The 26,035-nt window shown below is 37.9% G+C and overlaps 1 protein-coding gene across 4 annotated transcripts in view; it reads right to left on the reverse strand.

Moving 5' to 3' along the window:
• STK39 (serine/threonine kinase 39) overlaps window positions 1–26,035 on the reverse strand; it is an 83,486-nt gene that overhangs the window by 44,243 nt on the left and 13,208 nt on the right. For 3 of the 4 annotated variants that reach the window (XM_071562342.1, XM_071562340.1, XM_071562339.1), the window contains 9 exons: window positions 19,601–19,713; window positions 14,628–14,736; window positions 13,137–13,278; window positions 10,978–11,033; window positions 8,868–8,977; window positions 8,678–8,779; window positions 8,352–8,485; window positions 5,111–5,159; window positions 4,939–5,004 (listed from right to left, as the gene is read on the reverse strand). In XM_071562342.1, the coding sequence (XP_071418443.1) occupies window positions 4,939–5,004; window positions 5,111–5,159; window positions 8,352–8,485; window positions 8,678–8,779; window positions 8,868–8,977; window positions 10,978–11,033; window positions 13,137–13,278; window positions 14,628–14,736; window positions 19,601–19,713 (881 nt within the window). Of the gene's footprint in view, window positions 1–4,938; window positions 5,005–5,110; window positions 5,160–8,351; window positions 8,486–8,677; window positions 8,780–8,867; window positions 8,978–10,977; window positions 11,034–13,136; window positions 13,279–14,627; window positions 14,737–18,440; window positions 18,615–19,600; window positions 19,714–26,035 lie in introns of those variants that run through there. The other variant, XM_071562341.1, reaches the window with a different exon arrangement.

Consider the following 26,035-nt stretch of genomic DNA (forward strand, 5'->3'; position numbering starts at 1 on the left):
TGGGATTCACACATTCCTGTCATTCCCCTTTCTCTTCATGCACTGTGTGACAACCTTCACCTGCAGATGCACTATTTGAATAATCTTTTCATGAAGCTGCTTTTCAGCGCTAAACAGAAATTACTATTCCAGCCCACCTTTCTGCTCTGCTTGCCTTAATCTAATTTTTTTATTAAAACCTTGAAGTTTTCAGTTTCAGCTGTAATTTTAACTTCTTGAGCCACGAGCGCTTTTCAGCTAAATTAAGTCTCCTATAATAGTGGTAGCACCATTTTCACCTGTACTTCCCTTGCAGCTCTCCCAAGGAACTTCCAAGAATATCACCAGTATCAATGCAACCTTGGCATTATTAGCACCATGCTCTAACCAACTAAGCTAATGTCCCATGAAGTGGAACACACCAATATGGAGGACTGCTTTTTAATGACCAAGATGAATCATGTACAAGCTTTTAAACCCTGCCATAACAAGTAATACAGGTTATTTTAGATATGCATATGGCCACCTGAAGCATAGGGCGCTCAACCAAGCCGTGGTTGGTTTTAAAGCTTGCCTATTCTGTACCAATTAGGTCCAGTTGAGAGGGCACAAAATCCAACCTCACAAACTCTATACAGATGGGAAAAGAGCCCTATGAAAGAAAATGTGGAGAAACCCATATACTGTATGAAGTTCTTGGCATCTAAGGATATCAACTACATGCTGGCAAAAAATGCTGTGCAATCTTCTTCCTTCACCTGAAATGCTAAAACAAAGCTGATCCAACTGCATGTGTCTGCCCCTTAAAACACTTTCCTCTTCTACTACCCACCAATGCAGGCACTGCTTTCTGATCATGTGGATTTTTGTAAAATTTACATTTTATGGAAAAAGTGTTTTCATTAAATTTCCCATTCAACAACTTCTTGAAAATAAACAGAAAACCTGACATAGTCTGAATACCAATTTCTCCTTTATTTTTTCTACTAATACCCAACAATATAAATACAGTTGCACTATTTTTTTCATTTGTAGCAGTGTTCCGGATAAACTGAACAATTAAGCCACTGTGATGGAGGGGCCTCCCTCATACAAAGCCTTGCCAAATACATATTTATAGTTCAGCTGCTGCTTCCCAGAAAAAGTGCTCTAGTATAGCAAATATCCCTTCACTTGATACATCAACATTAATGAAGTAAATATTTCTTAGAGTGTAAAGAGAAATACACATTTTATTAATAATTTGAGCTCAAGCTCATGTTACTCTCTGCTTTTCAAAGCAGCTGGAGTCCAGCTATACTAACATACATCACTGGTGAGGTGTATCTGTCAGATTAAATCCATTACTGAAGGAAGTGCTGCAAGTGTCTTGGTGAGGTGCAATCATGCTTTTAGAGCTGCCCAAGAAATCCACAATATAATGATATTTTTCTCATTAAATGCAGGAGATTGATGATTTCTTATATAAGGAAATATGGCCATTTCCTTAAAATAGCTGCACTGAGGAGGTAGAATTTCAACTCATCAGTAAGGGCATTTTTAGTGAAGTATAATAAAAACTGGTATCACTCATACTAATCATCTCTTCATGCTGTCACAGGTTTTCCCCAGTAACTTACATCTCTCAGCTCTAAAAAAGCTTCAATTAAGAGCACAATGCAATACCACCTTCCCAAAAATAAAATTCAAGTCTAATTATTACTTGGATTTTATTTTATTTTTTTTTTTTACTAGCAGCACTTCAGACAGCAATAAAACGAAATGCAGATACATTTCATGTATTTTTCCCTGTTCACTTTGTGGAAATGGCAGTCATGCAAGAGATTTTCAAAATTAAAAAAATAGGATTATAAAACCATAAAATTGACCCAGGGCCTTTGGGCATACAGAGTACTTACAGTTATAATTAATTTTTCAGTGTGACAAGATTTCAAAACTGAATATGGAACTCTAAAAGCTGTTTCAAATTTGCTCTATTCCAATGTAGCACTTCTAATCACAAATGAAACAGCCTAGCATTTGGTTCCAAATTAAAACTACTTCAGCACAGCTTAATAAATAGTAGATCTGAACCCAGCAAACTGTTTTATACCAGGGGTGTACCCAGCCCTCATCCAAGCGGGACAGGCCAGCCTGGTCTGCCACCACACACCTAACGAGGCAGAGGCTGCAAAGGGGCTTCAGGGCTCCCAGATTTATACCAGTGACAGAAGTGTGTCTTCAGAGCATGTCCTCTCTTACCAACCCACACTGAGCTCAGACCATTCACCACAGCCTTTTCCCCAGTTCTGCCTGACTCCAGCAATACTCTTACAGGTCAGCAATACTCTCCCATTAATGAAACCCAGAACCGCCAGTAAGAAGTTGCACGGTGTGACACTCATTTCTGCGGATCAACACCAGCATATATCTAAGCAGATTCTGCACAGGAAGAGGCAAGGTATGCTCCTCCTGAGTAAGTGAATTCCAGAAGTGTTTCAGTGTTATCCTTAATTACGGGACTAGCACATAGAAGGTTGGCATAATATAAAAATAAGCAGAATTAAAAGCAAATAAAGAAACACTGGGACAGGGGGTACATGTGCACAAAGATGCAGTTTGCAACTCTAATAATAAACAGTATTTTAAACATAAAATGTAGCTGTTGCTTAATTATCAAATTGGCATAAAAGTTTAAAGCAGGACACATCTTTACAGCATCAAATGTTTTCTTTACACATACATGATCTGCATACTTGCTTTCAAGATTTCACAAACAGACCTGAACTCTTATTTAGTAAAAAACAGCTGCCAAGTATAAGCTGTAAAGGAAGAGGCAAACCGTGGACACAATATATCAAGAGAAAATAATTTGAAGTTAAAACAAAACTGAGGCTGGAGTTCTGGGCAACAAGGCAAAGCAATTATAAATGTGGTAAATGGAAGAAAAATCAAATTACTGCAGGGCAGATCTGACATCTGTAGTAGCAGTGGTGCTACAGATCATTAGTCAAAGGCATTTTACACCAAATGCTACAGAAGATAATTTAAGCAGTGATGTCATCAACTCCTTCCTCTTTATTGCCCCAGTGACATTAGTTTTTGAATTACAGGGATTATTTCTTTCAAGAATGACCTCAGACATTTTACATGTTAATTTTTGAGCAACCAAGCTCTACTTACACAAGCTTTTCCAAAGAAAACCTCACAGTTTTATTATTAGACTACATTTATATTTTATGTTGTCTTAAAACAGCAGCTACATTAAAAGTTCTAGCAAGTGAATTAAATTTTAAATCCCCAATGAATTTTAATATTGTGTCCTTTTAAAATATAAATAATTTAGCATTTTCACTAGCTGGAACCCAAATATTTTTTTCATTTATGGTGTAATTAAAGACCTATTAATTTGTCTCCATCCCTGTACAGCTTTGGTTTCTTAAGATTCACACATCTTTCAAATTAGAAAGATCTGTCAAAAAAGTATTTCAGGAAATACTTTCCTGCACTCATTTTGCAATTCCAAATGCAAAGTTATCTAAACAAATAAGTATATGTAGGCATGAGTTCGCATGCAGTCTCTAAAGCTGACTTGAGGATAGAGCTGAGAGACGAATCTCATGCTCAGCTGGTACCAGCACGTCTGAATCACTCCTGCACGGCCCAAGATGTAAAATGAAAACCAGACGACTGTGATTTTTCATAGTTAGATCATTTTTTATGTGGGCATTGCTGCCACCACATGGCCAAAATGCTGAACTTCCCCTCCCCTGCCCCTCACAGGTGCGAACCTGCTCAGCACGCCAGCCCTGCCATGAGCCCTCTCAAGAAGGCTTTTGACACCAACCTGTCAAAGCCACATCACTGCCAACAATTTCACAAAATAATTTCTATCGAAAGAAGATTAGAATGAACTTTCAGCATTCAGATCTTGCTGACTACCTCTTCCAAGGATGAGGCACCAGCTGACAGGACATTTCAGTGTTGCAGAATTACGCCACACCAATAACTTTCAAAGACAACAGAAACTCTCCCAAGCACCAGTCTGGGCAGTTGAAGCCAAATTGATGTGCCAACACAGGCTAAAACATTCTGAGATGTCCTGCTCAAAGCACCCTCCCAGAAAGCCTGCTTTTAGAAAAGTGAACTCGACACACCACCCTGTCACCTGCAGAGGCACAGCAGTCTCTGAGCAGGTTCCTCATACCAGAGAGACGCGTGAGTTCAGTCACAACACAAAGGGAAAAGGGAGCTCCATAACTTCTCACACACAGTAAGCAACAGTCTACATTCATTTCTGTATCTTAGTTCTTATGAGCAGTAGTTTGTTTTATACTTACAAGTTTTAAAATACTTACCCGTTAAGAATTATTATTTTTCGTGTTCTGCTGCACATGACTCAGTAAGCTCATTTATACAAGTGCCAAAGGCACCACAGAAATATCAGCCTATGCCATAGCTGTGGGTTTAATTTCGTCACCCATGGAATAAGGCTTCACTGGCCTGAGTGACTCAGAAGCACTCTTGCAGAGTTTCTACCTGACTTATGTACATTTGGGAATAACATTTGAAATAATTCAAAGAAACAGGTAGTCCTCAATAAATACCATTTATAGTATCTTCGCCCTTTCTCTAGGTGATCAGTGAAGACAAGGATTCTGCAGTTTATGAACTTTATGCTTGCAGATCACCTTTTCCCCCACAACTACTTCACCTGCAGCTTTCTCAAAGGAAGTGGGAAAAAATCATATCATATCATATGACAAACATCATGTATCATTTTGAAAAGGCCAGAAAGGAAGTAAAAATGCCTCAGGGTTTCCTAGAGAAAGAGAGGCTGCAGAAAACATCCATTCAACATTCACTATATTTGAAGGACTACATTCAAAGAGTGACTCAGTCAACTAAAAAGGTAAGGCAACTAAAGAGTCCCTGCTTTCTCTTCCACACCAGGCAAGAAAAAGATGTGAATACACTCACCTTTTTTGCTCTTTGTGCTATATTAGGTGTTCTAGTGAGAAGCTTTTCAATCAGGTATTCTCTATTCTGCAAAACCAACATTTGTTAAGTTAAAAATCGATACAAGGAAAGGAGAAATGTCACATAGATTTTAAGGCAGAGCAAAATTTACTCGTAGGGTTAAACGTTTTACCTTGGCTTTCTGGAAAAATTTGCATTTTAAAAGTTCTGCTGCTGTGGGCCTGAAAGATCAATAATAAATTAGAACAGAAAACAAAGACCCCTCTCTGTGAATACAGTACAAGACGTTAGTTAAATGGTACGTCTCTAATACTTTTGAATTAGTACTGTACGAATGGGGAATGAATGACAACAGCTACTGAATTAATTCACACAAACTCACTTACCACACATGAAAAAATTAATCCTCTCTATGACAAAAATACCAAAAAAAGAGAAAAAAAAATCAGTCTCTCAAGCTGCCAATTTCCCCCCTTTTTTGTTCAACACAAATGCAAGTGTATTTTACCTTAAAAAAAAAACACAAACAAAAAAATAAAACACACAAAAAAGAGTCAGGTATTGTTTTCTTCCCCAAATGACTCTATGAATGCAACTAAAACTTTGCTCCACAGCAATAAAACCATAATTACATTTTCCAAACAGCAGCATCAATACCTGCTACTGGCATTCTTTTACTGAATTGATGTCAGCAGGTATTCACAAGAAAATATATTGACACTATTAACAAGATGCATAAACCAGAGAGAGTCATCAGGAGCATCTTCCAATCAAATGGACAAATACAAATTAAAGCAACAGTTGTAACGTCAAAACTGAGACGTTTCATTTTTATTTGCAGTTCTGTTCAAGTCTGGTTTCTTCCCATTATCATTGGGTTTCTATTTTTGACATTTTCAACAGAAAATCACAACCTCAGAGCTCCTGAAGTGATTCCAACAGCAGTTTTTGTCTCCCCCAGCTTCAGGGATCTAAAAAGCTACTTATCTAGCAAAAGCCAGACTCTAGTACTGAAACAGACTCTGGAGAGAAAGCAAAGCATCTTCCTGGGATGAAATTAAATCCTCCATGCTTTTCTCATCATTTCCATTAGGAGCCCATACCACCATCCAAGAGTAATTTTGACATAGATAAACTTAGGAAAGCCAAAATCTTCAAGATTCATCACTTCCAAATCAACAGAAGCAATATCTGCTCCAGTTTTCCATTTTACTTCAAGCAAGAGATTGAATATAGTAGAAACTAACTAAGACAGCAGAAAGCTTCAATTTGCAAAATTCCAGTCTCAAAAAAACCCCCAAAATCTGAACTAGTTTATTTTTCTGAGGATACATCTGAAAAGCAAGTGAAGAAATGAGGAGCAGTAAGTATAGTCTGTATGTACATATGGGTTCACTCCCACTAGAAATAAGGAAACAAATCTTGACGTTAACAAAAAAGCATTCCATTTAGGCCCAGACAGTAGGTTCCATAGAGAATGTAACTTTTCTCCAAAGCAAAAACTCTGCAATAAAGGAGTTCTAATTAATGGTCCTGTAGAGACCACCAGACTTGGCAATAATTCATACATATATCTTGTATGAGCAAAAAAGGAAGGGAAACAACTAAAAAGAAAAATCAGCTTCTGTGGCACTTTTAAAATTCTCTCTCAAATTGTAGCGATCCAGTACCATCACATCAGGTAACAGGGCTATGGACAGTGAAAATATAGATTTTAGGGAAGTTTTATCCAAACTAATATTCTCCATTCCTCTACCATTAATTATGCCAAACACTTCTGAACCAGTCAGGACACACTTTCTGGCCCTATTTTTCCACCCAGGCTGCAGCAGCTGAGGACTGTGAGTAGTATCCTTGACACTGCGGAAAGAGAGAAACACCCACACACAGACCCCCAAAAGAAAAACAGCATGGTCTGAGACAACAACAGTGCAATGCCATTCCTAGAGCTGGCCACAAAGAACACGTACTTCTTCCCAAACTGACATGGCTGTTGGAGGTATCTCCATGCAAAATTACATCCTGGCTTGTGAGAAATGTAAAAAGAAGGGATTACCTTCAACACAAGAATACTTGCTCTATACCAGTATAGGGTAACAGGCATATAGAGCTGAGCATCTATCTGCTGGTCGAATTGTTCAATTCAAGGCCATCCCAAGTATTAAGACATTGCATGTATTTCAATAAATTAGCATAATTACCCTAAACTAATGTTTCAACATGGATGTCATAACTACACATCAGGTAACTTAGCATTATGTGTTCAAGGAGACAAGAAAAACCTGTTTTATTTACTTTTCATGATTTCATACCCATTTAATCTTGCCCTGAAAACTGCTGGACACTGGAAACTAAAAGAAGTTTGATTGCCCAGAGCACATTTCATTGTTATCTGTCAGCAGCCAAACCATAGCACTGAGTTTAAAGTATCCGGACTTACTACTAAGACCAACAAGCCTAAGGGGTTTAGGAATCAGAAAACAGTATAGAAATGACCCTTGAATGAAACAAAAATTTTCAAGTATTTCGAGAATAAAGATGTTGCCACTTATTTTTTTTTCTTAATTATATTGGTTCTCTAGTATGCCTGCTGTCACCTTTTTGACTTGATGCCCTACAACAATATCCTGGACTTAGGTTAGCAAAACATCAGTGAAGTACACACCATAGAATGTGCTTCCTACAACTCTTCAACAAAAGAAGCCTACAAAAATGGCTCTGCATAAAAATGAACAAAGGTTGAATAAATTAATCATTCAGGGACTTCAGCAAGGGCTTTGTAATAGATGTTTAATACTTTCATCATCTTGGCTATCCCATTCACAAAACATAGCAAGAAAGAACAAATTGCGAAGTTACTATGACATGCAATTGCCTACATACACATGAGGAAAACTGAACAAACTTGAAGCCCCTAACTTCACAGTAAAAAATAAACACATCTTAGTAAGCAATTTTCTCTGGAAATATCACAGTTAAAGGAAACACTATGTTTATGTCACAAATTGAGAAAAATCAACATAGAATTATTTATTTTTCATTTCTTTTAGAGGCCAAGAGACTGATACATTTAGTTACCAACAATTCTGCTGATCCACCTGAACAGTCTCCTTAGACTGTATCAAGATTTATACCTTGCCTGAGATGAGAAGTTAAGACATAGAGCAAGGACTTCCATTTGATTGGAGTTTAATTCAATAGCATCTTTAACTATAAACACATTAGGTTAACAATCCAGAAGAAGAAAACTGAAGGCAGCATTAAGAGGCAATTTCTTCTCTCCAGGTGAAGTTAACTGAAGGCTGCTATTTACAAAACTCAAATCATACACTTAAAGATGATGTCACTGTAACTTAAAGTAGTCTATATATTTATAAAAAATAATTCTACTGTACATGGCAATAGTGACCTACCTTTTGGAAGGATCTTTCTGAAGGCATAATGAGATTAGTTTTCTAAATGATTTGCCATACTTTTTCGTCATCTCTTTGTCCTCCACACCTGTCTCTAAAGTGGGAGGGTCATTTTGAAGTGTCAGCATTAACACCTAAAATAAATCCAAAACAGAGGTGTCGTAAGTAAAACCAATTCAAAATGTAGAAATTACAAGAGAGTAAATACTCCACGGAATACATCTATTTAGATACCTTGAGTTGCTACGGAAAAGTAGTACTAACAATCTACCAGCATTAATAATACAGGTAACAGCATTAAGAGCATAATACAAATTGATTGTTACTTTCATAGGAGGGTATTTGTGATAAGGTGCTGCTCCTGTTGCTAACTCAATGGCTGTTATCCCAAAACTCCACATATCAGCCTTGAAGTCGTAACCTCGCACCTGAAATAGAACCAGAAAGATGGTAATGTCTCACATTCCAAAAATAAACGATTGAAAATGGTTTTATTTTTTTTAATATTAGAAGTACCTGCTCCATTACTTCAGGGGCCATCCAACAGGGAGTACCAACAAATGTTTTCCTTACTTTATTACGAGTAACATCACCTCCAGTTGCTAAAAATGCACTAACACCAAAATCTGGAAGGAGGAAAAAAGTAAAAATCTGTTAAATTACCAATAACAAAGCAAAAGTTTTCTATTTTAGAAATTAAAGTCAGTTTCTAAAGGTATAGTTATAGAAACTCTCCATTGCAGAGCTTGCCTTTGTTCCATGACACACTATTCAGGAAATGTTTTGGAACAGAAGCTATAGTTTTATCTGGAAGATCTGCACTGCAACACCTTCCAGTTTAATCTTCTAGTATCTGTCTTCCTGAATAAGGCTACAAAGGACTCCAATACATCTGTCACGTAATGTTTTCAAACATGCACTTTGAGCCAAGGTTTGCAACTGCTATTGTTGAAAGACAAGAAGCTACTTCTGCATAGCTACTAAATTTGAATGTAATATGAACAAATGGAAATACTATATGCAATTTAAATACTTGTCATCAGCAAAGTCATTGATAATATATATTTAATACTAGACCAGGACATGAACAGCTTTCCCCAAATTCTAAAATAGGAAAAGAAAAATAAAAAGGGCTCGGTGGTCTGTTAAACTGTTAGGACATCAGTGACAGCACTATGGGAGAGGTAGGGGTGTAAGAGGAAGAAAAAGCACGTTACCAATGTATGGAGAAATACTGTCAACTTTGAATGGAACTATATGAAGAATAGTGTCAACTGTACTACTTACAATCCAGTTATACTAAAATAATTTACTGTAGACTTACTTCAATTTTTATTTTCCTATTGCTTTTATATTGTTACCTGATTTCGAGGTTGAAAAAACCCCACTTCAGTAACTGCAGAAAATGTAGTTTTATCATTATTTTACAGTGGCATATTAAAGCCATCAAAATACATGTTTACATGGCACTTTCAAAGCATCATTTATATAAAATACAAGTTCTGTCTACAGCCATTTTTTTTACCAAGGGTTGCTAAACACAGAGCTTTCAATGCCTGGTGACAAGCTATAGACTGTGAAAGGCCTGGCAGTATGCTGGGAGAGGTATCACCATTTGTTTTCCAGACAATCTGATACTAACTTGAGAGACGGGATATGAGCCTTGCTTGGTACTTAAACTCTTAAGAGACTAAACCATTTGATTCCTACAGACTACCACTCAAAGCACATCAATACCCAAGGGATATTTAAGATGCTAAACTGTATTCAACTGATACCACTGCAAGACAAATGGCAAATATGCCAAAAATAACTCTCAGAGAGATACATCTCATGCATCTCAGTGACTAGTTAATTTGTAGCCAAGGTCCTTGTGAAGGGCAGGACATACACATTTTTGAATCCCCAAAAACTATTACAATTACTTGCAAAAATAAATGAAATTAACAGAAATATGAGTTGCTACCATTTGCGAGCTGTTTAAGGCACAAGGGTGAATTAAAAGGAAACATTAAGAGGACATTAAAAAGTTTCCTTGTATATTTGATGGTGGGGCGGTCCCGTGGTGTAATGGAGAGCACTCCGGACTCCAAATCCCAAGGACCTGAGTTCAAGTCTCAGTGGGTCCGTCCCCTGGCAGTTCAATGCCTCCCTGCCATCCCATCCCATCAGATCTCGGATGCTCAGCAGGGTTAGCCCCAGTTAGTACCAGGTGCTGTGACAGTCCCAAGGATTTCACTGTCACTATCCAAGCTCACTCAGCCATGGCAAATGGACCTTAGGACTTAAACGATGGGGCCAGTTCTGCGCACGCTGTGCCTCACATAAAACATCCACTGTGCAGGCTGGAAGGGCACAGCCACATGGGGGACAGCCATTCCCAAATCTGCGTTTGCGAAGTCTGGCCATACGTACATATTTGATGAGACATAGAGAAATACTGAATAATTTCTGAATCACATATCATTAATCAGGGAATCCTGAAATCTAAAACTGCGTAACTTGTGGCTATGGCACTCCAAAAGAAATAGCTAAAAGCCAACAGTAAAACTTGTATCTACTGCCCTTGATTCAGCTGCAATTACCTTTTTCTTTTATTTATCCATTACTCTACCACTGCCATTACCTGCTATTTGTACAGAGCCATCCTCACCCAGAAGAATGTTGCCAGCCTTCAAATCTCTAGAATGCACAAACACAGGTTAGCTTGAAAGCACATATGTGCACGTTTTATGTAAACAAAAAAATATTGCATATTGAACAGTTTTACAAGATAGTGGTTTCAAATTTAAAACACAGCAAAAGGAAACTGAAGTACAAAATGTAACTGAATAACAACAATACGTAACAGTGCAGAACTCAAACTCTCACAAATTCTCATGTATAAAAAGACCCAAACTCAGCTTTGGCATAAAATTAGCAATTTCACAGATAGATTTTAAGAAGGTAAATATTTAGGTCCAAAGTCTATTTTATCATCTTTGATCTATATAATCTCACCAACTGGGAGCTTTCAGAGCTGTAAATCAAGAATTAATACTTTGTTCCCATCCAAATGCACCACTACTGAAAAAGAAAGTTAAAAAAAGTTTTCCGCTTTGATCTCTTCAGAGAAAAGATCCATCTTCAAGAGAGGTAAAAGTACTGTACATTAATATTCAACACTAGCTATTAAACCTCAGGAATAGCAGCCATATTTTGCTATAGGGTACAGTGATGAAAAGTTACTTGGCACTGAACATGTCAAAAATTGAGCATGTGCTTAAGTGTCAATTACATCCATTTAACACACTATTCACATATAATGTTAAGAAGAAACCTTTGTGGCTGGTTTGGTTTGGTTTGTTTCTTTTTTTTATAAAAATATGCATCTCATTCTTAATGCATTGCTACTGAAACATAACAATCTGTTTTCCTAAATATATATATAAACAAGAATGCATTGAAATAACAGAACAATATCCCTCAACAATTTTGGAAACATCCAACTAGCAAAGGCCACCTGACACAATATTCCCTGAACTATACCACAGCTTTCACCTACAATGTACACCAGAAAAAGAAGGCACGTGATATCATCTTCAACAGCACTTCTGTGGTACTGCACAGTTTACAGATGGTGTTATAAAAACAGAGAAATCTCAGAGGTAACAAATAAATTGCTCTCCTTTTGTGTTTTTTTTAAGGTACTTTAAGAAGAGATGAGGGGAATTCCAAAATCCAATCTCAAAGAGTGCTGCTATCCTTAAAAGCTCATGAATGTGCCTTTCACAACAATAACAGCTTAAGAGAAGACTGAAGCAAGGATTGAGGCAGCTCTTTGGAATTCCAGACCAGAAGATAATTGTCCTTTATTTCTCCATTTATCTCAATTTTCCCTCTGCAAAAGGAGGAAATAGCTCTTGATTTATATCAGAGGTAGTTTATTTATGAGACACAAGAAATACACATAAAGAACAATTACTGTGCTACATCTGCACTACCTCCATTCTCAGAGTCCTGCCTGCAGTGAATCTACTTTTTGTGTAAGCGATTCCTTTATAATAGGCTAATACTTCAAAGACAGAATCTCGTGCATGCACCCTCCTTAAAAGACAAAATCACCTCAGCAAAATTAATTAGCAAGGTCAGAGTACTGCACTTCCAACAACCAAACAGTGGAAGCTGGTTTCCTACAGCAAATACATACAGAGTATACCAAGGGCTCTGCACAATTTACTCAGAGCAAGTCAGTGGAGAAAGAATACACAGGAGAGAACAATCACTAGATGCATGTCCACTAAGATGTAGTTCCATAGCACCAATCTTGGCTTCACATGTGGTCATTAAAAAGGTCTGTAAAGTTGTAATAGATATTTGCTGACTAACAGGGAAAAAAAACCCCACATTTGTACAGGAGTGCCAAAATTACAGCTTTACTGTGCAACACAATAACCAAGTCACAGAATATATCACATGAAGTTGAATCAGATTAGATGCTGGAGCACCAGCAGGCATGGGAGTACAGACCCCAGTTCTGGCAACCATATCACGGCACAGACCTCCCCACACTAGAGGAGAGACAGATAGCAAAAAGACCAGGAAAGTACTAAGTATTAGTAACAAACTTCAATCAACCTTCAAACTTCAACCTGCTCCAGCATTAGCATCTGCTAATTACCGATTGCATTTACAGTATGTGACAGAGGCAATACAGTTTGCTTAGCCAAACAACTGCAGCTGACCAGTATCAACAACCTTCAGACTCAATTTTGAAAATGCTTTTGATTATGTATATGCTCCTACCTGTGAATCTGCCCATTCCTGTGTAGGTAGTCTAGGCCCTCCAAAACTTCTTTAAGAATTGTTGCTATTATAGGTTCTTCAAGCACACCACTTTTGTGCTCTCCTCTGTTGACAATATACTTTATTATATCAAGCATTGAACCTATATTGCAAATCCAGGAAAGAAAAAAAAGCACATACAAAAAGCATTATCATATCAGATTCTTATTATTCTACTCTTTTTGTGAGTGGGGTGTAAGGGAGGGAGTTCAGCACTGTGGGGCTGGTAAGACTCAAACTTCTGTCTGCCCCATCTTCCCACCGGTCTTTCTATGCTACTGCAATTTAAATCTTTGCGTGTATGTGTGAATACTTCATGTAACTAGCTGTTAGAATAAAGCACACCACTGACTTGTTCAAAAGAGACACAGAGCACTGCTTTTTGTCAAAAATACTGTAACACTTCATTATCGATTAGAAAAATCTGCTCACATCTTACTAAACAACCACTTCAAAATTCAGGAATACCTCACATTTAAACAGACATGTACAGCAAAGGTCTTGGTTTATTATCCAGCTTAGATTAGGGTTCATGTGTTCACAATATGAACATGCAGCTACAAGATTGGAAGATATTCTTCTCAAACAAATGATGACAACATTCCCAGTGAGACAGTTTAACACTGAACTTCGGTTATTATGAATTTCAAGGCATTTAATAGAAACATTTTGGTTTATCTCATGATCTGTGCTTGCTTTTGGTTGAACTGATCAATTCAACAAAATATGAAGCAATAAGAGTTATGAGCACTTCCCACCCCTGTTTTCTTGCATCATGGTGCAGGAGTCTGCTGCCATCAAGACTAATCTTGAAGGACATCACATAACAACCAGGACCACCACATCTTATTTTAGAGCCTCTCTGTTCTAAGCTAGCAGCCATTAAGTTCATCCCCTTTTTCCTCTCCCAGAACCGCATAAGAATTTTATCCCATTAACCATCATGATAAAAAACTGAGGTAGGTGTTTGGTTAGTTTAAGCAATAAAAAGGATGCAGTATGTGTAATACTTGCCCTATCATGAATCTTCCTTGAATAAGGAATGAGTAACACTCTCTATGAAATCAGAAATATATGAATTTTTACAAAAATAGAATGGATTCTAGAGAAACCCAAAAGAAGGCCACACTTACAGCAGTGACTTAATTCCCATCAGTTTTACCTACACAGCTTTCATAGAGAATTTTGGTATGTTGATTCAGAACAAAAGTTAAATTCTGTTGATCTAACTACTGTATCTCAGAAATTCTTAGCCTGCACAATGAATACACATATACAAACTTTTTCAGCTTCCACATTCCTGCTACAACACACCTACATCTCAAGGTTCATCATATGTTGTACCTACCCCCTCTCATTACTTGATTTAGGTGAATTAAATCAAAGAAGATACAGTAGGAAAAAAAAGCATACCATTTCCTTGCAGCTAAACAAGTAAAACCAGTAACTTACCCCCACTTAACAGTTTCATAACCAGCCAAAGTTCATCCTTCACCACAAAAGATGTGTAATAAGTCACCACATTGGGGTGATTGCATTGACTCATTGCTTGAATTTCTTTCTGTAAGAAATGCAAAGCCCAACATAATAGAGCCAGCTATCAGTTTTGCTTGTACGAATTTTAATTTCCAAAGTGAAATACTATAACAGAACTAAAGTATGTACAGAGTATGCATCAAGACATTAAAACATTTCATTTGACCTACAGATCTGCATGCAAGAAAAAAAGTATTATTGCTAAGAACATGAGGGAGATTTGACCAGGAGATACAGGCATAGCTACATCACTTTTGCTCTGAGAATAGCAAAGAAATTACTGTTAAAAGTCCCAAATTCACAGTAAGCAATGAAGAATGAGTAGTCTTCAAGAGCTGAAAGTGTGGGTACAACCTGGACAACAAAATGCAAGGAAAGATCAAAATCTACTGCCTTTCCTGTTCAAAAGGGATACAAAGTGTAGGATGGGAGCAGGTGGCAAAGGAGGAAGGAAGCTGTCGGACTACGGACACAGCACACTGGCTCAGCTACTGTGGGATGGACAGGTGGACACCAGAGCCACACAATCAAACAGAAATGGAGAAAAAGCAGAGGAAACAATTGACTAGAGGAGCATACAGTCACCAACAGATGCACAACATGGCACTGCCAAGTAACACATCTATGACACTCCACAGCTGTACACATTAAGAATGATGGCCTTGTATCTGTTAATTCAAGCAGACTCCTTTTTCTATTCACTCTTTCACATAATTGGTCTGTAACACCTTTCTGGAAGCTTTCATTATTCTGCCAATCCTTTACACAGGAGCATGTAGGCCTCCTCTGTACTGGAGAATTTGACTTCTGTACTGAGAATTTGACCAACTTCAGCTCCCACAACCCCACTTCTTCCTCTCCATTTTCAGCCACACAGCCTTGATCCATGCCTGGTGCCAGAGGACATGCTCCAGGGGGTGAGCCAGTCAGGGAGCCAATCCAGCTCAAAACCAAACTCTCCTCCCTCCATGAAAAGCACCTGCTTTGAGGTGGACCTCTGACACACCAGCACTTGTGCAAAGCAGGTACTATGCAGGTCCTGCTTAGGTTGATTAAAGCTACCACAAATGCCATTTTCAACTTACAACTTCAACTCACCAACTGTTTGACAAAGGATTTTTGTTATTTGCAATGCACTCGAAATTACAGCTGGTTTCTAATAAATTGTTAATTATATGTATGAAAGACTGTGATTTAATCCCATGATGCTTGTTGGTAACTGTTAAAGTCAGGCCGTAGTTTGAAACACATTTCAGCTTGTCCTGTTGACCAAAGTCCTCCTCCTTAGATAACTTCTGAGCTCTGAACCACAGAAGGAAGAATGCTTGGATAATGAGTCAATGAGACTGAATAACAAAAGCAATTTGCAGGATAGCTCCCTTCATTCCCCAGGAAGACAGTAGGTGAAAAACATAAGACAGACATGTGGGGCACATTTCTGTCTTAAAAACGCATCAAATTAGTGACTCAGGTTCTTAATTCAGCTACCCATTCCAAGTCTTAACTGTAACCCTCCCGTTCCTGATTACTATTTCATTTCTTACACTGTTTTATCATTTTATCAATATAACAAATGCTCAAAAAGTCCACTTTGCCACTACTGAGTAAAAATGCGCCTCATCTATTTTTTTTCTCACACATTAATAACGCAGAAGTGTAACAAATTCACTGTGATAAGCTTCACTGTCTTTAACTGAAAAGTGCTTTGAATATTTTATCTACCTGAATCAACTTGTGGGCAAAAGCTGAGCTACCACAGTAACTATGGCCAAAGGCACCTTGTGCCTCAGCTTTGATGACTCTTTTCAAAGAGTCTTTGCAAAACAGAAAGCACTCCATAAGAGATAAGGGATGAAATTTTAGTAAGGAAAAAATTAATTTCAGACTTGCAGTTCTAGAAAGCCCCTATCATACACAGAATGGCAAGCCATCACAAACTTCAGTTATTTGGTTGATGCCCATGATATGCACAGATTAGAGAGAAAGGCATTCACTTAATAAGCTGCCAGGGAAACCGCTTGGAGCAGAACAGCCAGAAGAACAACCCGGAGCCTCCTTCACATTCACGTCACCTGAAGCATTCAACAGCACCAAAGCCATAACAGCAATTCAAGTCTCTCCCTCTCCTCCCTGCCTTGCACTAGCACCAGGCAATATGACCAGGTTAAAAGCTAACTTCTTTTGGCCAGGTTATTCCTGATCCAGTTTCACTGAGCAGCTGCACAAAAATGTCTGTCGGCCTCAGGGCAGGTGGGCGGCACAGTTAATAAGCAACCGCGGGACAGCTCCTTCCAGCGCTCAGCCACAGCCCCCAGGGGCCGGTCCAGCTCCTGGTCATGGGGCAGGTGCCACCACTCCACAGGTGCTTCCCCAGGGCCTCCCCCACCCCACCCAGATATGGCCCCTAACAGTTCAGGGGTCCTCCAGATAGCCTGCCTCCAAGGGCCATCCAGAGCAGAAACAAAAACAGCCTAAAAATCTATTCAATTAACCATTCTACAGAATACTATTTGGCTTGTAGTCTTGAGGCTTTGATTGTTTAAAAAAAAATGGAGGTAAGGGGATGGGGAAGATACCCAGTCAGGACAGTGCTAAGGACAAGAACTTTTTCTCTGGCTCATGGGGTTAAGTTACACTTAGTTTACAATAGTGAGAACACAGGACACTGCAGGAAACAGAGTATCGAATTTCAGGAGTTTGGCAGTTTGTGTAACCTTAGTGTTATTTAAACTCCCTCCCACACTGCCTTTCTATTTTAATTGACACTGGCCCAAATCCTAAGTCTGCTTACATGGGCACCCAGCTTGCTGCATTTCCACTTCTCTGAAGGCCACACAGCTGAGGATTTGTGAAGGGTGCCTGTGCACACCATCCCAATGCACTGAGCACCACCATTTTACAAAACAGCGTGTTCAGAGAACAGACAGCTTTAGAACAACCCTGTGCCGATAAAACCGTTTCATCAGAAAAATAAGTGATTGAAAACTGATTAGACTCAAAATCTGCCAAAACCACAAGAGTATTTAAGTACTATCAACTGAAATGAAAATGTTAGTACAGTAGTAACAAGAGTTTTGAAGGTCAATGATGTCTCTTTCCAGTAAGACTTACCTATTTTTTTAAACAAAATTTGTCAATCTCCCTATTAGACCTGAGTCAGAGTGAGTATACTGGCCCTCACAGAATAAAGTTAATTAGGTATGTGTATGCATGCACATGGGTGTACACACGTTTTAAACTCTCCCAACCAGGAAGCTGGAAAACCAGAATTTATGTTCAGATCAAAACAGATCAACAAATAAACAAAAAATATGAGCACAGAAAAGCAGAAATTGACTTATGCTAAAAAATAAGAGATGGTATGGACAGTTGTCTTTGTACCAAAAGAAAGCAATATGGGACCAAAAATTCAAGACCTATTGCCTCATTTGACAGAAAATAGAGACATGTCAACAACAAAGACACTCAAGCACTTGGAAAAGTAACTTGGAACAAGCTGGTAACTAACTGCAGTCATTTCTCTAGACCACACGAATCTCTTTTGCAGATTTTTGGCAGTTCTGTTTGATTTGTTGTAACTTTTTAATTCCTAATTTCCATTATTAGCTCAAATTCTAACTAAAAAGACCCAATTTTAACTATTTTATGTTACAATTATTAGTATTAATCTTTTTATAAAAATGATCTTTGTGGACTGTAGATGTTAATACATGACACACAGCATCTCACCTTGGGCTGTTCTTTTTAAACACAGTTCAGAATTTATCTTTTGAGTTTTTGTTGACAAAAGTCTCACTACCTCAGAAGTAACTTCTACTACCACAGTCCTCTTCAAAAACACAATACAAGCTGTCACATGAACTGAAGGCGAATGCCACCAATCACCAGGGGAAGAGCATTTTGGGTCCTCCACTGTAAAAAAGCCATTTTATCTGAAGAAACTGGATGGACCATACCCTCTGTATCAAATTCAAGATATCTTTTGCACTGGCAATTCCCTGCTGAGGAGATCATTTCCTTCAGAGGCAGGAATTTCTGCATTAGAAAAAGCCCACAGTCTCTAGGCAGTAGTATAACCTGTGGAACAGAAGAGAGCGTTCTCACTTTTAGAATGGTTTTGTGTCCTTAAAATCTTGTTATGCTGCCTATATATAAATACGCATTAGTCTTATAAGCATCTAACTAGGAGCATTAGAAAGTATAGGTTTTGGGTTTTAACAGTTCTTTGTGACTTTGTCTGGATTGCCATAACCAGTGCAGAGGAAAAACTCTTGCAGTTCCTTTACCAAGGGCCTCTTACAAGGTCCTTTTCTTCTCTGATCAGTGGCCCAAACAAACAGCATTCTTCAGAAAGCTTCTCAGGGCCTATCGGATAAATACATGCTATTAGCTTTATCAAGAGTTCCCTTGTGTAGATGGCAGTGTAGCCATTCCTCCTTTTCTCCTTAAAAGTTATCATTAAAAAGTGATCCAACATCTTTTGGTGGTTTAGACATTTTAAGGAGACCTACTAAATTTTACCTTCATATTCTTATCAGTGTTTAACGAAAGGAAAACACATCTTTCCTCAGTGTTAAGAAAGACAGACAACCAGACAGTAATCTCTTAAAAATCAAGTCTCCAGAAAACAAGGGGTTAGGGTCTTCCCACAGTTATCCCCAGCTGGTTATCCCAAGATTCAAGTTTGCACATCTTGTTTTTTGTGACATTAGAAAATACACATCGGTAAATTATATTTTTAGGGAAGGGTAATAAGTCTTTCAGATTATTTTCAAATCCTTCTCTCACATCCTGCATAAAATTCTACCCTCACTCTCAGACCAAGCAAAACACAAAATCAAAACAGAAGGTAAGCCTTGATGCAATATAGTGCCCCCTGATTTACTTACAAGTAATTCATCCATACTGGTTTGGCATTTTTCTAAGTTGATCCTCTTTATTGCTACTCGCTCTTGCCTTGGTTTGCACAGCGCTGCCTGGACAACTGCTGTAGCACCGCTACCTAGAAAAGGGCAGAGAAGCAACACAGTCTTAATAATATAGCAGGAGTCTAAACCAGTGAAAAGCATAAGAACACCACATGGATAAGAACTTCAAATTTGCTGTTTATCCTTTTTCAGTGCCTTCCCCACATGCATACAGTTCCACTAGCAAGAAACCTTCCACACTTCTCAAATGGAGAAGAAAAACCTCAAAGTTTGTGTTCCATATTCCACAAAAAGTTCTGAAGACGACAACTCAAAATGATGTGCTCATTTATCAAGACACAACCACCACCTCACTGCATGTCATAGTTTGGGAACCACCAGTCTTTGGACACATATGTTTTAATCAAGTACATGACCTGCACAGTTGATACAATTTAAAGCCTTACACAGTGGGGTGGGGAGTATACTTTATCAAATGTTACTTCTTTCTGTTCTTTCAGGCCAGGTTTTTGTTCCCAGTATGCAAAGAACAGAAAAATATCAGAAAAACTGTACATGCCACATCTTCTACAGTTCCACCAGTGTTGCTGCTCATTCATCATGATTAGAGTAACATCCTACAAAAAGCATGCTGATTCTTCTAAAGAGCACGGGAGGCACAAGTATCACACCAAGGGTGGGAAGATGAAAGTTACTCAATGGCCCAGCAGAGAAAGTCAGTCATGCTTCCTTGGCGTGCAAATCACATACGGTCACACAACTACGATGATAACAAAGCCTGGGGAAACGGAACAAATATGGGAGAAAGGAATAGAATGATTTCCCTTAGTATGCTCTGTTTCTGAACAAGAGTAAAAGGTCTTGTTGCTTTTTTATCAAGCACCCACTGGCATTGCCCCAGTCAGTATTGCTTCACTAAATTAAATGATTGCAATATTCAGAAAGAGTTTTACTGGCGTTGCACATCTTGCTGCCACATCACGTACAGCAGCATATGCTTTCTCAGCAATTACATCAGACACTCACCCATGCAGAAATCTAAAATCCCCCCAAAAAGTAGCTTCTACCTGTAATTATAAATATTTTAATATAAATTATGGATTTCTGGTAAGTCATTTGAGCAACATGTTACGTTGGCCTGCTTATACACTATGTTCTATTTATTTGGCATGTCCTAGATGAATACAAATTGTGAACAAAAAGCCTTTTGTTGTCAATCTCTACAAACGTGGATTCAGTTACCAGCCGACTTAAGAACAATTGAGAGCTTTTCCTTCTGCACATCTGAAAACAGCACCAACAATACCTCATGACTGAAAGTTATTGTCCGTGTTTTAATTGCTATTTGCTTAGCTATTTTCATGTTTTGTCGTTCACATGATGTTTTCACTCAAATCACAAAGCTTTTTAACTGTGTATAAATTTCATGACAAAATTCTGAGCTCATCTTTAAAAAAAAGTCTCAACAGGACCAACTAGTCATGTTTTTGCAGGATGTGGTCACAGACAAATATTGACATGTCCTGTTCTGTCTGCTTACAGAACAAAGCCTTTAAAAATTCCAATACTGTAAGTAATAAAAGAATTAAGAGATTTTAGAAATTAAATAAGATGTTCCAAGGAAGGAACTACCAAGTCAGTACAATTCAGCTGACGTAAGACTCATCTACATCACTTTAATGAATTCCTCATTCAGTAGACATCATTACATTCGCTATACAACTGGAGGTTAAAGCAGGGGAAAGAAAGCAAATTTTTAGCTATTAAGTATATAGGAACAAAGATCAAGATTTTCCCTATGCATCTTTTTTTCATCTATGCCAGTAGTTTTCTCTACTTGTAAGAAACACCAAAGACCTTTGCTTTCAAAATAGATTCATACACAAAGGCCACATAAAGGACAAAGAGAAAAAGCACACAGAAAAATTAGTCACTCATTGCCAGGATGAAACCTTGACTGCTGCCTCAAATTAAATGGCAGTAAGTAACACTTCAAAACATTCTGGAAAAATTAAGTTGCAAAAAAAGTACATTGTTCTGTGTTTTCTCCTCAGAGACAACTTGCAATGGGATGTTCTTCACGACATGAATATGATGCACCGGCAATGCAAAAAGCTTTCTTAGTTTAGAATGAAGCCGATATACCCAGTTTCTTCTTTCTCCTGCTTTTTGAATACTCTACACGATACAGGAGTTTGACAGTAAAGACAAATTGCGCAGTCTGCATTCTCAGTGGGATCTATATACATATAAAATCCACTTGAAAATGCAGTTTCAAGTACTGAAATAGAAGCCAGGCACTTAGTACCTACATGTCTCCTTCCCCCTAACAGATGTTCTCCTCTCCTCCTCTGGCTTACAATGTGAACAACCAGGGATACAGATAAGAAAAACCTGCAGCTTTCACATCTGATCAAAAGACTCCTTTTATGTCAATAAAGAGATGACCTTCTCATCTACTGAAGAAGCAAGTGTGAAGTGTTCCAGAGGAGTGGCTGTTAGAAACCAGACTATCCAGATAAGCATTTGAGCGCACTACAGAAGCAATGCCCTATCATACAGTGAACCTACATTGCCACAGAAAACCATTTAGCATAACAAATTAAGATCACAGAAAATGATTGCATAGAATAAAGTCAACCATTTCTTGTCAAAAGGTAGGACTTCTTCAGGTATATTGAGCCTAATAAGTCTTCCAAAATCCTCACAGGAGAGAATACTAACTATACCCCAACCAAAGCACAGACAGCTTTTAGAATCCAGTCTCTATCTAGAAAACTGGTAGGAAATGATATATATGTGTATAATGAAAGCTCAGGCTGGATAAACCATGAAGCCTCTACATCCAGTTGCCTTATGGAGAAAAACAAAACAAAAGGACTACCAGCGGTCAGACTCAACAAAAAGCTTTGTAGGAACAACAGGTTTATTCCACTAATGGAAAAGTCATTCTGCTACAGACAAATTCTCTTTGCCAATTTCAAAAGTTAGGAGTGAAATAATGCAATTTCAGGCCACACCAAGGTACCTACTTACTCTGATTACACAACAGACAACAGGTCATGGAGTTTCATCTTGTCCTAATGCATCTGATGCCATCCTTCTCTCTAGTGTCAGCATGTCCTTACAGCCAATCTGTCCCTTCATGCACTCCCTATCATCCTGCCCTCAGTGCAACAGAACCAACAGAGTTGCCTTAACTATTTGGCTTCACCCAATAGGAACCTTATCAAGACCTACTACATATGGCCACACTTCTTTTCTGAAAAGGTTTAACCTAAAAGCAGTTTTCTGTATTCCACTTTGCACATATGTCACAGAAAACATATAAAATCTCCACAAATACTCATCCAGGATTTAAGCTTAACTGAACAAATTTCTTCAATTTGTTCTAAATCTGACAAAGATATTTTTTATCTTTTTCTTTTAACCGCAAATTTAACCCTCGCATAACCTGTTTCCAGTGGCAAAGAGAAGGATGTTTGAACAATCATGATCAGCAACTGACACTAACATTTTAGTTTTAACTACCCTCCACAAGTCAAGTCTCAAACAGATACACAGTGAGGTGAGATGACTGGACCATATCACTTGTACACTGCCCATGCACACATCCCTCATACAATGATGTGACACTTCATTTATTCCATTATTTATAAAAGTCTGGCACTTTCCACTCATTGTGGCACAGTAACTGTATCCGAAATAGATCATGAACATATCTTTTCAATGTTCTTCTCCTTAAAAACAAAAGTCATTAGACAATAATGATTTATCAAGTCTCTTTTTTCAGTAGCTCAGTGTTAGTCTCTACAATATTCCAGCACAAACATCTTTTGAAGATCTCTGTATTCTGGGTCACTATCCAAATGACCCTCCACAACACCACAGTGGTTTTAATTTCCAAAGAGGAGGATGAAACTTGTTGATAATGGTAAGTTTTCTTGTTGACTAGGTATCTGAAGGGTTAGACAGCAATAGCAACTGTCGAATACTAAATACCTTCTTTCAGAATCTACAAAGTCTTACATACCAACCTATGCCATCTGCATTTTTATACACATCTTCTGCTCCCCCAGCACACAGAAACCTCCTATTAAATGTGGCTGATTAGTGGACACAAATTTTAAGTCAGCCTCAAATTCAAGACTAAATTGTGACTATCTGTAAAAAGCCAGTATTAAACATCCATCTATGAAAATGGATGAAGTAGCTAGGGAAGTATTTCTATTTAACATCTCAAGACAACCCATTTCTAAAGAATAGTCCCCCCTAGGTCATTCTTCAACGTAACTCACATGCAGTGTACCTGCAGGATTCCTTTTGTGTAGATTCCAGAGTGTATCAAACCTAGGTTAGGTTTCCGCTCATGAACATGTGGAGGTTTTTTTATATAACACACAAAGCATCTGTGCTTATATACAAGCTTGGAAAGCTATGCCATATAAGCTGTATATTTCAGGCAATATTGTGTAGCATATTTCCAGCATTACTGACTGTGTTGTGAACCAATCAGCACTTCAAAATATTGCAGAGCAGCACTTGGCTGAACAAGTCTCTTCAGTTTCAAAAGAATACATTGTGTTGGTAGCAAAGCAATACTTTTGGTTAAGAAACAGTGAACAAAGAACCTTTAATTTCTTTTCATTTCTAGCTTTTACTCCACAATACTCTCTACAAGTTTCAATATAATTCACTTTTTTTCATATTACTTCCATTGACTAAAGATGACTTATAAATCAGCTCATGTGCACCACCATACTAAACCCTAAATCTTCCTGAAACTTAACTTCTTCACAGAAAATGAGTAATGATTTCCCTTCACATCTTCACATCATACTTGTGTTAAGAACATAAAAATAATTACGTAAATACAATTTACTAACAATTTCTGCCCCCTTTGTGTTCTTAATTCATGCTTGGATTAAATCTCTCTCTTTATAACTCACTTGGATACTACTTTGCTTATCTCTAGCCATTAGGGTTATGACATAATTCACTTAAAATACACTAAGTGTTCTATGAAATCTATGCCCACACATAAAACTGTTAGTTCTGCATTTTCAACATTCAACAAGTAACCTCTTTAATTCTTCACTGTGATATAAAATTGAATTTGTTTTGCAGTTGGACATTTAAAAACATCATTATGGCTACAGAATCACCAGGTTATTCAATTGTTTTACTTACTTTTTTGTGGGAGAGTAGCTTACCAAAGTCTGACGTCTAGCTTATCCCATACTACTTTTTAAAAAGAAGTACACAATTGTTTAAATTGTATAAACAATTCTGAAAAATCTCTCCAAATATGCGAAAGGTCTACAAATATTTCTGTGATCCCAATGATGCCCTAGAGAAATAGTCTAAATGTCCACATCAAAATTATTATGATTATAGAAAATCTCCAACAAAACTTTTATGCAATTATTAGTCCAACCTGTTCTGAGGCTAAGATACAGCAAGCTTCAGCATTGACCAGACATCATGTTCTCCATACAGAACAAGGCAGCAGGGGAATTCCCAGTCATCAATAAACCACACAAACACATGAAAAACAGGAGGAGGAGAGAATGACCTAACTTTCTGCCCCACTCTCTTTATTTCCTCACCAAAACAGCAAAAGACCTTTTTATAATAGATGTTTTGCCTACATAAATTATGGAAAATATTTGGAGGTTTGCTATGCAGTACTACGTTACGGCTCCCTGTCAAATCTGCGAAACAGAAAAAAGTTCTTCTGCCAAAAGCACATGAGAATGGAAATTTACTTTCTTGAGCATAGAGGGCTCTACCATCACAGTACAGCAAATAACTATCAATCACAAACTAATTATTCAGGAAATAAGACAAAATGAAACTGTACAAAAAAAAGTGGACAATCTAGACCAATTATCTGAAAAATGTGGAAGTCTTACGTCTCTCCACCGGTGAGCCAGACACACTACACTGCAGAAACTCTTCTGAAATGCCTGTCTTATCTGACAAATAATCATTTATCACCACAAGTCATAGTTTAAAAAATGTTAAAAGTGTTTGACTCTGACTGACAAAGGTATTTAAGAAATCTGTGGCCAGAAAGTGAAACCAGATATACTTAGATCTGACACAGATTTATTCAATGGTGACTCTTCAGTTTTGAAATGAAGTATCAGCCTAAGTGATTGCTTTTTGCTTTCAGACACTATCTTGTTAAAGAGACCTCTGCCTAGAGCCATGTATATATTAGCACTTGTCAGCTTTATACCATACCATCAACACACTAAGATCGGACTTTTCATTAACTATGCTTGGGGCATTCAAGTAAACCCAGCAACAAGCACAAAGTTAAAAAGGAGGGATAAAAAAACAGAGACTATGCCCACTACCCTCCTTCCACCTCATAACTGTCCCCTCCCC

Source organism: Pithys albifrons, chromosome 8, assembly GCF_047495875.1.
Source record: "Pithys albifrons albifrons isolate INPA30051 chromosome 8, PitAlb_v1, whole genome shotgun sequence".
Classification (NCBI taxonomy): domain Eukaryota; kingdom Metazoa; phylum Chordata; class Aves; order Passeriformes; family Thamnophilidae; genus Pithys; species Pithys albifrons.